The sequence below is a fragment of the Condylura cristata genome, unplaced genomic scaffold (genome assembly GCF_000260355.1).
Source record: "Condylura cristata isolate star-nosed mole 26May11 unplaced genomic scaffold, ConCri1.0 scaffold00006, whole genome shotgun sequence".
NCBI lineage: Eukaryota > Metazoa > Chordata > Mammalia > Eulipotyphla > Talpidae > Condylura > Condylura cristata.
Window position 1 is genome coordinate 2,596,491 of NW_004567107.1, and position 13,641 is coordinate 2,610,131.

At 68.4% G+C, this 13,641-nt stretch overlaps 1 protein-coding gene across 1 annotated transcript; it reads left to right on the forward strand.

Annotated features, from left to right (window-relative positions):
- Positions 1 to 10: 10 nt before the first annotated feature.
- On the forward strand, positions 11 to 10,449 carry FAM78A (family with sequence similarity 78, member A). Its single transcript, XM_004677243.2, has 2 exons — positions 11 to 700; positions 8,725 to 10,449. The coding sequence occupies exons 1-2, from the start codon at positions 378 to 380 to the stop codon at positions 9,251 to 9,253; spliced, it is 852 nt and encodes a 283-aa protein (XP_004677300.1). The 5' UTR covers positions 11 to 377; the 3' UTR covers positions 9,254 to 10,449.
- Positions 10,450 to 13,641: the final 3,192 nt, after the last annotated feature.

Here is a 13,641-nt window from a genome sequence, read left to right on the forward strand (position 1 = left end):
GCCCCGCGCGGGACGCAGCGTCCCGGCTGATGCGTCTGCGGCGGCCGCCTGCGCCCCGCGAGGACTGGAGCGCACGTCCGGGAGCCGCGTTCCCGCTGCCGAGGCTCGAAGGCGCTGGATGTCTCCACAACATGATTGCTCATTAACCTGCAAACTTTTCTTTTTTTAACCCAAAGAATATCGGTGATTTTTGTCCACTGCTAGCAGAAGACAGAACCAGGGCGTCTGAAATGCAGCGAAGTCCTTATTTATAACAGGCCCGAGGTGATATGCGAACCCCCCCCCTCCAGTGAGCCTTCTACCCGTGGACACCCGCCTCCCCGCCTGAGCCCCACGCAGTGGTGTCTGCACTGGGTCCCGCGGCCTCCGTCCTTTCAATGCCCAGTTTCCTCTGGGACTGCTGGCCTTCCCTGGAGATCAGGGTGCTGCTCTGTGCCATGGGCTGCATCCAGAGCATCGGGGGCAAAGCCAGAGTCTTCCGGGAAGGCATCACCGTGGTCGACGTGAAAGCCTCCATCGACCCCATCCCCACCAGCATCGACGAGTCCTCCAGCGTGGTGCTCCGCTACCGGACACCCCACTTCCGTGCCTCGGCCCAGGTGGTCATGCCGCCCATCCCCAAGAAGGAGACCTGGATAGTGGGCTGGATCCAGGCGTGCAGCCACATGGAGTTCTACAACCAGTACGGGGAGCAGGGCATGTGAGTAGGGGAGCGGGGGCCGCTGGGGGCGGGGCGCAGGCCGGGGGGGGGGCCTTCGGGCCTTTGAACCTGCTCCCTGGGCCTTCTTGGCCAGGTGAGTCCCGGAGGACGGGCCTGTGGCTTCGGACTGGGGTGGTGGCCCGGAACCTTCCCCCTGTGTCTGGCCCCTGGGGTTCCCGTGTCCGTCCCCACAAGATGCGAGACAGCAGAGGGACCTGCCCAGGCGCCTCTTGGGCAGAGCCGGCGTGAGGTCCGGGTGCCCGGAGAGCGGCCCCTTGGCGCCCGGCCGGCTCTGAGGGTACACGCTGCGGCGCCCGGGCAGAGAAGGGCTCCCGGAAGCCGCCAGGGCGCTGCACCGCTGCTGGGCCTGGACTTGCCTCCGGGGCGGTTTCCAGGGCACCGTGGGGGGGGGGCCCTGTCGGCCGAGGGGCCGGCAGGTGTGGAGACCCCTTTGCTTCTCAATGGCGTTCTCTCTCCGCTGTGGGGAGACATCAGGCTTCAGCGCCCGGCGGCGTTGGCAGGGCCCTGGCCATGCAGAGCCCCGGCCCCCGCGCTCCTGTCCTCTCCGGAGCGTTCCGGGGATAACGGCGCCCTCGCTCAGAGCCTGGGACGCAGGTCTTCCCTGGCACGTCCCTGGGGGCAGCCATCGCGGTGAGCAAAGCAGCGGTCGCGGGAAGGGCAGTGTGTGGGCCCTATTGGGGACCTCTGCTGAGCTGGGTGGGCCCTCGGTGGACGCTGCCCCGGCCTGTCCCCCGGGGCCCAGCCCGGGCCTCCTGCCTCTCCGCGAGCTCCCACAGGCGTGGTGCACACGGGCGCCCGGGATGCAGCTTCTCCCTGATTGAGGGACGCTAGGCCCTCACGAGGGGGTGGGGGGCCTCCCCCCTCAGCGACCCTGGAGTTGGGAGGGGAGCAGGAGGAAGGCAGGGACCACTTAAAGTGGGGTAACCATGCTTCCCCGAAGCACGAGGAGTGCGTCGAGACCCTTATTGGGGCTCCCATGGGTTCCTGATTTCAACCCCCAAGCTTTGGCTCTCCAGCGCAGACAGTAATCCATGCAGGGGCTGACTTTCCATTCTGAGAAGGGAAACCTGATTCTTGGATATTTGGGGTGGATCTTTCCTGAGAGCCATGAGCCCAGAAACCTTCGAGGCAGCTGGGACAGCTGGCCAGACAGGGAGGTTTCCCTTCGGCGCTCGGCCGCTTTCCTCCCCGGGAAGCTGTGGCTGGGCCCAGGAGGAGGCCGAGCGGGCCGGGATGGGTGCTGGCCGCTGGACCCTGTGCTGAGGCGGGGCTCAGGTCGGGCTGGAGCCTCAGTTTCCCTTTCGTGCCCTGCCAGGCCGTCTGGGCGCTGTGGCTGGAGGCGGCCTGAGTCGGGAGGCCTGAGGTGACCTTGGGAGCGGGTCCTGGCCAGGGGAAGCCCGTGCACATCTGGACTGCAGGCCACTCTCTGGGGGTCAGCTTAGCCGCACTGACCCTTGGTTTCCTCATCTGCGAACTGGGGCCAAGGCTTGGGGCTGAGGCTCACTGGGGGGCAGGGAAGTGGCTGGAGTGTTGGCGGGGAGGGAGCCTGGGCTCTGTGATGAGAAGCTGAGAAGCCAGGCTGAAACAGAACTCAGGCAGATGCAGGCTCCTCTGTGTGAATGTTCTCCCAGCCCAGTTCTTCCGCTTTCTCGGGGCCCACTTCCTGGCCTTTACAAATTTAAACCGCGCGAAGTCATGAATGGTTTGTGTTTTTCGTGTGCTCCCTCCCCCCTCTGGGGCCCCGCTGGCTTTCAGAGCTGGGCCTTCCATCTGGAGGCCTATCCCCAGGGCCCCCCAAGCAGGGGACCAGCCCCCAAGAGAGGGCAGACTGGAGGGCTCCCTGGGCGGGCAGTGGGGAGTGGGTGTCCATGGCCATCACCTCTCAGAGGCTCCTGGGCCTGTGTTCAGGGGATGGGGCCTCGGCGAGAGGCCAGGTGCAGGCTACCGCGGCCTGACTTACTGCCCGTCCGCAGGATCGGAAACCGAGTCACGGAGAGGAGGCCCGTCCTCCTCGGGCTCCCTGGGTGTGCTCTGGGCAGGACAGGGGTGGTCATTCAGGAAGACCCGCCTTGCTCCTTCTCAAATGTGAAGCGGGGAGACCCTGGCAGCTGCCCCCGGCGCGTCCTGCGTTATGAGTCCTTCGTGTTTTAAGTCCCCAGACGGGGCGAGGTGTGCCGAACCACGGGGCGGCCGAGGCCGCGGGGCCCTGGCTGTGGTCAGGGGCTGCTGGGTGCTGCTGCTGGTCCCCGGGTTCCCCACCCAGGGGTGCCTTGCCCCAGGACCCCGTTGCGGTAACCCGGACACGTGTGTCCGGGGAGGGGGACGACGTCACCCCGGCTCAGCCGCTGGTTTGTGGCCCTGGGGAGGGGCAGCCGGAGGGGAGGGGCGGGAGGTCTCCGCTCTCCACAGATGGGCTCGTATTCGAAACGGTAACTCCAGATACTTGGCCCAAGCCCACGGTACCCCGCGCGTCACCCCTCATTCGCTAGGGCAGAGAGTCTAACCCAGCAGGACTTTTCAGAACCACGCGCTGGGTTTGAAATATTTGAGCTGCCGGGCACCGCCGGCCGTGCACTCGGACGGGAAGCTCAGGGCTGCGCCCTCCCTGCCCTCCGGTTTGGGGTGCAACCTCCATTACGTTACCGTGGAAGCTCCCCAGCCTGCTGAGACACCTGCCCCCTTCCCTCCTCCAGGCTCCCTCAGCCACCTGCGCGCCTCGCCCGCCCGCAGGGACGGGCATTTCTGGCTGCGTGGGTGGCGCCCGCCGGGCCTGGCCCTCCTGCGAGCCCGGGAACCCGCCCGAGACCAGGCCAGCTTCTGGGTCAGGTTCTGACTTGGGTGTGCGGGGAGGAGAGCAGCCTAAGGAGAGGGTCTGTGGGCGTCTGGCTGTGTGTGGGTGGACCGCAGGCCCCTTGCTGGGGCTGTGCCCTTGGGTCGGCCCTTCCGGCCTGGGAGGGAAGCTGCTGCCCCCCCCGGGCAGCTGCGGTCTGAATGGGGCGACCACGTGGGGCCTCAGCCAGCGCCTGGTGCAGCGATCACCCACAGGGAAGCGCCACGGTGGCCCTGCCTGTCCACTGGCAGGGTGCCCGCACGGGGAGGGTGGGGGCAGTGTCCGCTGGGGTGTGAGCCTCGCTGCCCCCGCCCCTGCTTTCACAGGCCCATCGCAGCCTGACCTCTGAGGGCCCCCAGCACTGAGATGCCTGCTGCTCTCCGGGAGGCCTGGGGTGGGGGCGGGCTGGGCACAGGGACGGAGGCCTCAGGCCAGGGCAGGTAACCCCCCTCCTGGTCCCCATCTGTCAGGGGGTACAGCCTCTGAAACCTGACGTGCTGCCGGGGGCGTGCTCCCGGCAGGTCTGGGACCCGAGTAGTGGCTGGGCTGGGGACCACATTGTCTCTTCCTGTGCTCAGGCCCTCAGAACAATTGAGGACGAAGCTTCCTCTGCCGCCCGGAAGGCGGCCGCCTCCCCCATCTGTGGGCCTGGCAGGGCAGGGGCTGGGGTGGGAGAGGGAAGTCTCTGTTTCCAGGCTTTGGGGTGGGAGGAAGTGGGGGGAGGGGCATCCCTGGCAGAGGGAGCTCCCCCTGGACCCGCTGGCCTGGCCACCTCTGCCATCCGGATGCACTCTGCAAGCTGCGGTGGCCGGGGCTGTGGACAAGGCACCGCCTGGACCAGGGAGAACATCACCGGCTGAGGACCCCCGCCACCTGGTGGCTCTGGCCGGGCTGCGGTCGGGGCGGGCGAGGGTCCCGAGGCGCTGTGCAGGCAGGGCGGGGTGCGCGGCTGGCCGGCGTTTCGAAGAAACACACCCTTCATTATTGTGCTTCTAGACCGTTCTGTGTCTAGGGCCCAGGCGGCCTGGACAGGCCACCCCAGCGTGAGCTGACAGCGTGTGGACACGGGAGAGAAGCCCACGGGGCCAGGAGGGCGTCGGGCCTTGGGGCCGGGCAGTGTCCAGGCCGGGCCATCTCACCCTGACATTTCTTTGAAAAGTTGTCAAATAGGTAGAGTCGGACCCGTTTGGCTCATAAGAAAACACTAAAAATGAAAGCGCCCGGTGCCTCCCCGAGAGAAAGGCCCGAAGGATGTTTATCACTGTGCGGAGCGGCTGGCCGCGGGCGGGGCTGCGGCTTTTGGGTTTGACTTCGCACCGCCTCTGGGGTTTGCACCAGAACAAAACAAAACGCCAAGCATCTTTGGTGCCCAGGACTGAAGTTCCGCCTGGACCCCGGCCCTGCTGGCTGGGGGGGAGGGCAGGCGCGGAGAGTGTGGCCCCTTGTCTGCGTGGAGGGGACACCGCCACCCCCAGGAGCTTTGTCAGCAGGGCGGAGACCCCCCTGGGGTCCCAGCCTAGTTGTGGGGGCTGCGCTGGGGCTCCGATTTCGTAAAGTTGTAAGACAGGAGCCTGTAGTGAGTCGGACAAAACTGTAAAATCTTGGAAACTGGAGACCAGGCATGATTACTCTTAAGGGGGACACAGGAGTGCCCCCCCAATACACACTCTGGGTTTATAACAGTCCAGGAGAAGGTGGGCAGCAGCAGAGCGGATGGACTGGACACTCTGAGACCAGGTGGGCTGGGAGGGTCCGGCTCTGGGTCTGGGACCGAGGGACCCCCAGCCAGAGCCCTGGGACTCTGGCACCCTTGGGAGACAGGTGGGGCCCCACAGGGGTGCAGGGGAGACAGCCGGCCCAGGCTCACCGTCCCATCTGAAGCAGCAGGGAAGGGGGTGCCCCCGGCACCCTGCCCAAGTCGGGGCAGCTCCCCGCTCTGAGGCACACCTGCTCCTTGGCCTTCCACCCAGGGCCCTAGCTCCCGGCTCCCGGCTGGTGGCTGGGCCTTGAGACGCAGGCGCCCTCCCCGGCCCACCCCGGCGCCCTTGAGACTCACCGGGCACCGTGCTTGCCCTGTGGTGGCCGCGTCCTGCTCAGTCGCAGTCCCACTCTTCCGCTCCCTGGTGTGACCTCCGGTAGGGTCCCTCCGAGCTCCCCGCAGGCCAGCTCCGCAGGCCAGCTCCTGGAGGCGGAGCAGGAGCCTGGGGCGCATGCGGGGTCGGGGGCTGGCGCTTTGGTGCCCTGCAGGTGAGCACCGTGTGCGGGGCGTGGCCACACAGCTGCAGCCACTCGGTGGGAAGCTACAGGTGCCCTGGGAGGCCAGGCTTAGGGTAAATCCTGGGGGCCTGGGCCTGTCTGGGGTCAGGGTAGTTAACCCCACATGTGCCAGGAGGCCGCAGGGCGACTGGGCGGCAGCGGGAGCACCCGTCCTGCGTGCGGGTCAGGCGGCTCCCCGAGGGTACCCCAGCGCCTGTGGGCAGCTCCGCCGTGCCTTTGGGCCGTGTGTGGGCCTCTGCACACCGGGATGGTGCCGCGGGCCGGGGGGCTAAGTGATTCCGGGGGCCGAGAGCGCTCGCTGTCCCCGCCCCGCCCCCGCGGGGACAGCAGGGTGGGCCAGCAGCCTCCCCGTGTGCACCCAGGCGGGGCGTGTGCGGTTCCCAGAGCCACGGCCGCCGCCTGGGGTTCTCAGCCTCTGACCGGGCCTCGTGTGCACTGGGCCCACGAACTCTCGCCCTGGAGGCCAGGAGTGGTTAGGGGGGACAGTGCCTCCTGCTTCCTGCACGAGGCCACACACCCTGTCCCGAGAGGAGGCGGCTGGCCGGGCCGGGGTCCGGCCGTGAGCCCGGGCTTGTCCTTGGGAACCCCTCCTCCACCGGGCACGCGCGTGTCCCGTGTGTTGCTGGGCCTTGCTGGCCCTGTGCAGCATCAGACCCGTGCTGGCCTGCGGGCCGAGGCCTGGAGGGCTGGGGCAGAGGCTGGGGTCAGCCTTGCAGCCCAGAGTCCGCCCAGAACAAACTGGAGCCAGAGGGTAACACGGCGCTGGCTCCTTCCAGATCAAGTGTGATGTGCCCACACAGATGGCTGGAAGGCAGCAGGCTGCTTCAGGGCGAGACCCTGCACCCCAGACGCGCCAGCCTCACGCAGGCGGTTTCTGGAAGCTTCTGTGTAGAGCCGTGTCCCAGTGTGTCTCATGCACGCAGTCCTAGCGAAACCTTGCAGGGGTCTGCCGACCTGAGGAGGAAACGGGGCCTCAGAGGGCCAAAGCTGTGAGAGGGCCAAAGCCGGTGGCCAGGCCGAGCTGGGTCCCGGGCGCCTGATGGGGAGATAACGTGCTGCCCCATTGAGTGCACGCACCCCGATTCCGAGTAGACCTCGGGAGGGCTGTCTCTGCGGGCCCTGGCTGGGGGCCCCAGGGGCCGAGCAGGGAGCGGAAGCCTGAGCCTGGGGCCAGAGGCTGAGCGCGGGTCGCTCTGGGGCTGGCCCAGCTCGCTGGCCGCGAATGGAGCCAGACCAGCGTGGAGTCCCTTCCCGGAGTCCTGCCGTTAAAAACACTGCGGCTAACGGAGCCTGCGGGGAGCGGCAGCCTTCCAGACTCTCACGGGGAGCCTGACCCTGCTCCCCACTGCATGAGGAACCCCTGCAGGCCGCCCCAAGCGCCAGCACCCCAGCCCCGCTGCGGGGGGGGGTCTGCAGGGGCGGTGCAGGCGGGCGGTGGCCGCTGAGCGCGCCCTGCTTGCTGGCGGGCCCCTGCCTCCGAGTGGCCTCGGCTTCGCTCTGCTGACGCCACGTGGGCATTTCTGCAGGGGTATTTTCGGTGGCTGCGGTCAAGCGCACAAAACTGACCACTTTAACCATTTTTAAACCCATTTGCACTGTCATGCTCCCCACTCCCGACTGCACCCGTGAGACCCGGCCTGCGCCAGCCCGAGGCCCCGAGGCTCCACGCTGACTAGGAGATCCTCTCTCTCCGTGCCCACATCCTCTGGGGTCCTCCAGGCCGCAGAACCCCTTTTTTGAGGCTGAACTATTCCGCCACCTATCCCCTCGGTTGCCTCTGCCCTTCTCGGTGGAGAGCCTGCCTCTCAGGACATGGACGCCTTTCCCGGAGGTGACCCCAGAGAGCACCTGGGCACACGCAGTGTCGGATTCTGGTGCAGAGTCCACAGCATCAGCATCACGAGCCCAGGGAAAGAGCGAGGGGCCAGCCCGGCAGCCTGGCCCGGGCCCACCGCTCGGGTGAGTCACCTGGTGGAAGCCCCAGGCCCCAGCTTTGTGTCTGTCCATGGGGCTCGTTGGACAGGGCTGTCCATGGGTCTTCGCTGGTGCTGCCGTGTTCCCTCACAGCTGGGTCAGCTAACCTCGTCCACCTGAGAGTAACTGTTACGTCAGCAGAGCGCAGGCAGCGCCGTGGACAGTCGCCGACTGGCTCTTTCCTGCTCCTGCCTCTGCGTGGGCAGGTGGGCTGGGACATAGGTGAGGAGTCCAGGGCTCAGCCCAGAAGCTCTGGACAACCTGACACCTGCTCCCTGCCCGGGCAGGCTGCGGCCTCTGGCCTCCGGCAGCCAGAGGGAGTCCAGGCTCGGGGCCAGCTGGGCCGGGAAGCTGGCCCTGTGGCTGGGATGGGGCGCGTTAGGTTTTCTCGGTTCTGCAGGAGGCGGGGCCCGGCAGGTGCGGTTCCGGCTGCACCGGCTTCCTGCTCTAGACCGGCACCAGCAGACGGAAGGGGGTGGGCAGAGGCGGGGGGCATCTCAGCCTCCTGGGGGCGTCCCCTGCAGCTGGCGGCAGCCTGAGTGGGGTATGAGGAGGCAGAGCCTGAGCTGAGCTCCCGGCCCAGTGCGACGAGGGAGAGGCCGGGTCGCCCCTTTCAGCTGAGGCCACTGAGCCCACGGAAGGCTGCGCTCGCCCGGGAGCGGCAGGTCGCCGGCCAGACTGGGAGTCCTTCCTGGCGTGCCGACCAAACAGGGCTCCGGGGCCTGCCGCTGCGCGGGTGCAAGGGAAGGAGACCCACCTCCGCCTGGGGGAGGTCTGGCCCCGCCCCTTCAGGCCCGCGGGGCGCTGGTGGCCTGGGCGGCCCCACTCCTGCCTGAGCACCGTGGCCCCAGGAGATCAGCCCCCGGGCCGCAGCGCAGTGAAGGCCTGGGGTGGCCGAGGAGTAACCCCCCTCCGCCCGCAGGTCCAGCTGGGAGCTCCCGGACCTCCAGGAGGGCAAGATCGAGGCCATCAGCGACTCTGACGGGGTGAACTACCCCTGGTACGGCAACACCACCGAGACCTGCACCATCGTGGGCCCCACCAAGCGTGACTCCAAGTTCGTCATCAGCATGAACGACAACTTCTACCCCAGCGTCACGTGGGCCGTGCCGGTGAGCGAGAGCAACGTGGCCAGGCTGACCAACATCTACCGGGACCAGAGCTTCACCACGTGGCTGGTGGCCACCAACACGTCCACCAACGACATGATCGTCCTGCAGACGCTGCACTGGCGCATGCAACTCAGCATCGAGGTCAACCCCAGCCGGCCCCTGGGCCAGCGCGCCCGGCTGCGGGAGCCCATTGCCCAGGACCAGCCCAAGATCCTGAGCAAGAACGAGCCCATCCCGGCCAGCGCCCTGGTCAAGCCCAACGCCAACGACGCGCAGGTCCTCATGTGGCGGCCCAGGTACGGGCAGCCGCTGGTGGTGATCCCGGCCAAGCACCGGTGACACGCGGCTCCCGGCGGGCGCCAATAATAATGCACTGCAGCCACCCTCCCTGCTCGTCCCTCGGCAGCGCGCCGCTCCCCGCCCAGCGGCCGGCTCTCACTGTGCGAAGCCCGGGCTCCCCGGCCCCACGCGCCTGTCCCCTCGGCGGGAGGCCCTGCCGGACAGATGCCTGGGCCCCAGCGTCCCCGGCCCGGCCCGTGGCCTCCGCGGTCAGCCTCCCTCGCCACAGAGTCCCAAACAACTGCTTCCCCCCTCCTTAGCGCCTCTGTCTGAGGTTCGGGGCGGGAGGGAGCTGGTTTTGCAGGAGGCCCAGCCGTGGCGGCTGCGTTGTGCTGTGGCGCCCCGTGGCAGTCCGCTCGGCCTCCGTCACGTGGCCTTACGTAGACTTGCTTTGCCAAACTTCTGCCTTAAGCTGAATTTAAAGAAAAAAACAAAAAAACAAAAAAAAACCCCAACCCTCCCGAAACAAAGAACGCAGGATCTCTTTGCTACCGGACTCTTCCGCCAGAGGTGGGGTGGTGCTGGGACCCGGATCAGAGCCCCGAGGCTCCCCTAGTCCTGGCAGGGGGCGCAGACCCGAAACCAGCGGCTCGTTGGGTTTCAGCAGAGGTGAAAGCAGGGCCAGACTCTGCCTGACCGCGCCGGCCCCCGCCTGTGAGGGTCAGTGAGCAGTGCCGGCCTCTCCCCCTGGGCAGCCTTAACTTGCCTCGGCGGGCCCAGGAGGAGAGCGGGAGGTCCCGAGTGGCAGGTCGAGAGCGGGAACGTTTGCTGTGTCGGTCCTCGGCACCCACTTGCCGGGACGGGTCTGCCGGCACCACCTCTAGGCGCAAGGCTTTGCCCTTTGACCCACGGTGGCCCCAAACGCCCGCAGGACGGGCCACCTTGGCCCGGGTTTGGCGCAAAGGTAAGACGGGCATGTGCTTCTCTCCCCAGGCTCCGAGAGAGGGCAGAAGGCGCCGAGCCCCACTGCTGGGCGTGGGGGTGCCGTGGACGGCACCCCAGCTAGGCATTCCTGAAGCTGGAAAGGTGGGGGGCAGGCAGTCGGCAGCCCCTCTCGGCTCTCCATGCTGCTTAACCTCACAAGTCAACCAGGCCGGGGCTGGGGGGTGCAGGGGGGCCGTGTCGGAGGCCTCGGCGGCCGGGGGTCTGGGGCAGGAGTCCGCGCGGCTCGGCCTGAGCGAGGCCGAGCTTTCTCAGCCATGTCTGCCTTGAAGCTGCTCCCGGGAGCTCTCTGGGGAGCCCCGCTGAAGCCACCTTCCTCTGAGCTTGCCGAACCCACAGCACATCTCTGGGCCCGCATCAAGCTAATAACCGAGCACAGAAACTGTCGAATAAGAAAATAATCCATTTTGCTGCAGTTGAGCCACTTACCCTACCGGGGTCCCAGCCACCGCTGGGGGCGGGGCCCCCTGCTCCTTTACCCGCGTGGTGTGTCTATTCAAGGGGTGCTTAACGTCCGTCCATCCCCCCCACTCCTGCCGAGGCGCGAGCGGCTGGCCTGGGCCAAACAGGGCCGGAGCCCCGGGAGCGGCCCCTGGTGCTGGCGGCCTCTGCCAGGCCGGGCGCCGGCCCCTGCGTGGCAGGGAGGCTGCCCCCCAGAGAGGCGGGGTGGGCCCTGCTGCTCACAGGACCCCTTCCTAGCAGGCGGAGAGGAGCGCCCTCCTCTGAGCTCAGGTCTGTACTGCACTGAGGAGGAGGAGGACCGGCCTGTGGGGCAGGAGAGCGCATTGGAGGTGGCCCGGCTGGTTTGGGGCGGGGAGCCCCCACCCCGGTGTCCAGAGTGAGCACCCTCCAGGCAGGGCCCAGCACTGTGCATGCCCGGGCCCTGCCCGGCCCCCGAGCCCGCCCGTCTCCCTGAAGACCCTGGGAGGTCGCAGGGTGTCCCCCCGCTCCGCTCCGCCTGGGCCGTCCGCCGCCCTGCCCCAAGCCACGTGCCAGGCCTGCGGCCTCCCGGTGTCCCACCTCCTGGCGTGGACGGGGCCCAGCAATAAGCGCGTCCGTGGCCTGGAGAGTGCCGTGAAAACCAACAAGGCACTTACAGGCGGCACAAGACTCTTGATGGACATGTAACGTGATTTTTTTAAACTCCACAACAGATATTCACAAATAAAATATAATTTTAAAGTACGCCTGGCTAGGGTCTGGACGTGTGTGAAGGGCGGACACCCGGCTGTGCCCTGACCGCCGCGTGGGCAGGCTTCGGGTGGGGACGCCGCCAGGCTGGGGCTGAGGCCGGGGCTGCGCCCTAGCCGGCCAGTCTGGGGCGGGGAGGCCTGCGAGGGGGGCCTGGGGCGGGGTGCTGGCTGGCTCGCAGGACCCTGCGGGCCGGGCCGGCGTTTAGAAGGGGCGCTCTCCTCGGACAGGGCGCCTCCGGCCGTGGCTCCGGCTGGCCCAGGCCTGGGGCTTTCTCATGCCGGGGCAGGGGACCAGGAGACGCCGAGGCAGGACACGCGGGGGCGGTCGGTGGGGGCCCTCACTCTGGTGGGCCGTGGGGCTCCCGAGCGGCTGCCGCCTTGCCACGTGGGGGAGTGCCGGCTCGCCGGGCTCGCTCACTGCACCCACACCACCGGGGTCCCCTTCACGGAGGGGTGCTGAGGGGCTGCGGGTCGGGGCTGCCCAGCAGGGCCTCTGCAGATGGCGCCCAGCCCCACCCACACGCCTCCGCGCCCGGGAAGAAGTGGCTCGGCAGGAAACGCCCTCCACCCCCTGCGCAGGAAGTGTGCACAGCCTGCGCCCCCGTGCCTGGCCCCCCGGGATGCAGGGGCAGCCTGTCCGCCAGGACGGTCCTTCACGCGGCCCCGGGGGCGTGGGGCTCCACATTGTGGCAACCCAGCAGCTTCTGCATCCTGCCTCCCGTCGAAGCCACCAGGGCAGGAAATTGCAAAACAGGCTCCCTGGTGCCCTCTGCCCAGATGGCTCGGGGGGTGCGGTGGGCAAGCCCGGGGCCTTGGCTGAGCCCGGAGCGCTCCGGTCCCTGCCTGCGAAGGGCCCGGTGTCTATGTGCGGGGTGTGTACCGAACAGGGGTGCAGGCCAGGCCGCGGCAGGTGGAAGCTGGCCGGGTCCCATCAGAGAGCGAGGGCACCGGGCACCAGCTCTTCACGCGCGGCTCTGGCGGGCGCTGGGGCTGTGGCCCTGCAGGCTGGGAATGCGCAGGGAGAGGTTACCAGGAAAGCGGGGTCCAAGTGGCACCAGTCACACGGAGGGGCCCTCCAGCCCGGGCTGATAGCAGGTTAAATTTAGAAGCCCCAGACAGGGATGAGACAGACACCAGACTCCACCAGCTGTCGCAGGGCTCGGAGCCGGGCCAGGGCCGCCCAGCTGCCCCAGACGCCTGGAGAAGTGCCCACCCCCCCGGCCTGTGGCACATCCAAGCCTGGGGGTGCCTGCCTGTGCTCTGGACAGACTGGCTGGAGCCTGGGCCCCTGGGCCCCGCCTGGCCCGAGGAGTGCTGCTGGGGACGGCAGAGGGCGGAGGCTAGAGGTGGCCACGCCCGGCCCTGCCCACCGGCGGGTGCTATCGCTGTCACCCACTCACCCGCCTCCCGCCTTTGTCCTCCCCCCGCCCTCCCCGCTGGCCCCACAGAAACGCTCCTGCCCGGCTGGAGTGGGGCACTTGGGGAGGCGCCCCTCCAGAAACACCCGGCCTGGGAGCACGTGCCCAGGCCTGCTTGTGGCACGGCCCGGCCTGAGCACCGCCGCGGGGCTCCTGCCCCATGTCCGCCGCGTCTGTCTCCCTCTCACGGGTGGACACCGGCCTCCGGAAGCCGGGGCGGGCCAAGGGTCTTGGCTGGCGCCGGCCGGCCCCGGAAAGCTTCCCACGACCCGGCGGTCGCTGCCCCTCCCCAGGCTGCCTCCGCGCCGCAGCCAGGGCCAGCGGTGCCAGAGCTGCCCTTAGCTGGCCGCCGCGTGCAGGCCCCGAACGGGCCAGGCGCCAGGTGGGCGTCACTGAGCGCGAGACGCACCTGGGCAGATCGCCGTCTCCGCCTGTGCAGGGAGCCGGCGCCCGCAGGGCTCCTGGTGCCCACAGACCAGTGCAGACGGGGCTCCTCATGCTGGAGCCAGCTCTGGGGCACGCGCGCACCCCACTCTGTCAGCCTCGCCCCCCACCGTGTGGCACCCGCATTCCCCTCGCTCGTGTGCCAGGGCTGTGGTTTCCGGGGCGCCTGTGCCGCCACGGCGAGGCCCAGCCTGGGACATTTCCTCCTCTGCAAGGAAACCCTGCTCCTGCGGGCGCCGCCGCCTTGCACCCCGATTCTGAGGGGCCAGTGGCTGCTGACTCTGGACGGCGCTGCCTGGACCACAGGCCAGGCCTCACTGCTCCCGACAAGTGTGCTCTGCCGGCGCATGCCAGGCTCTCTGCTGTGTGAGCGTGTGAGCGTGTGTGTGTG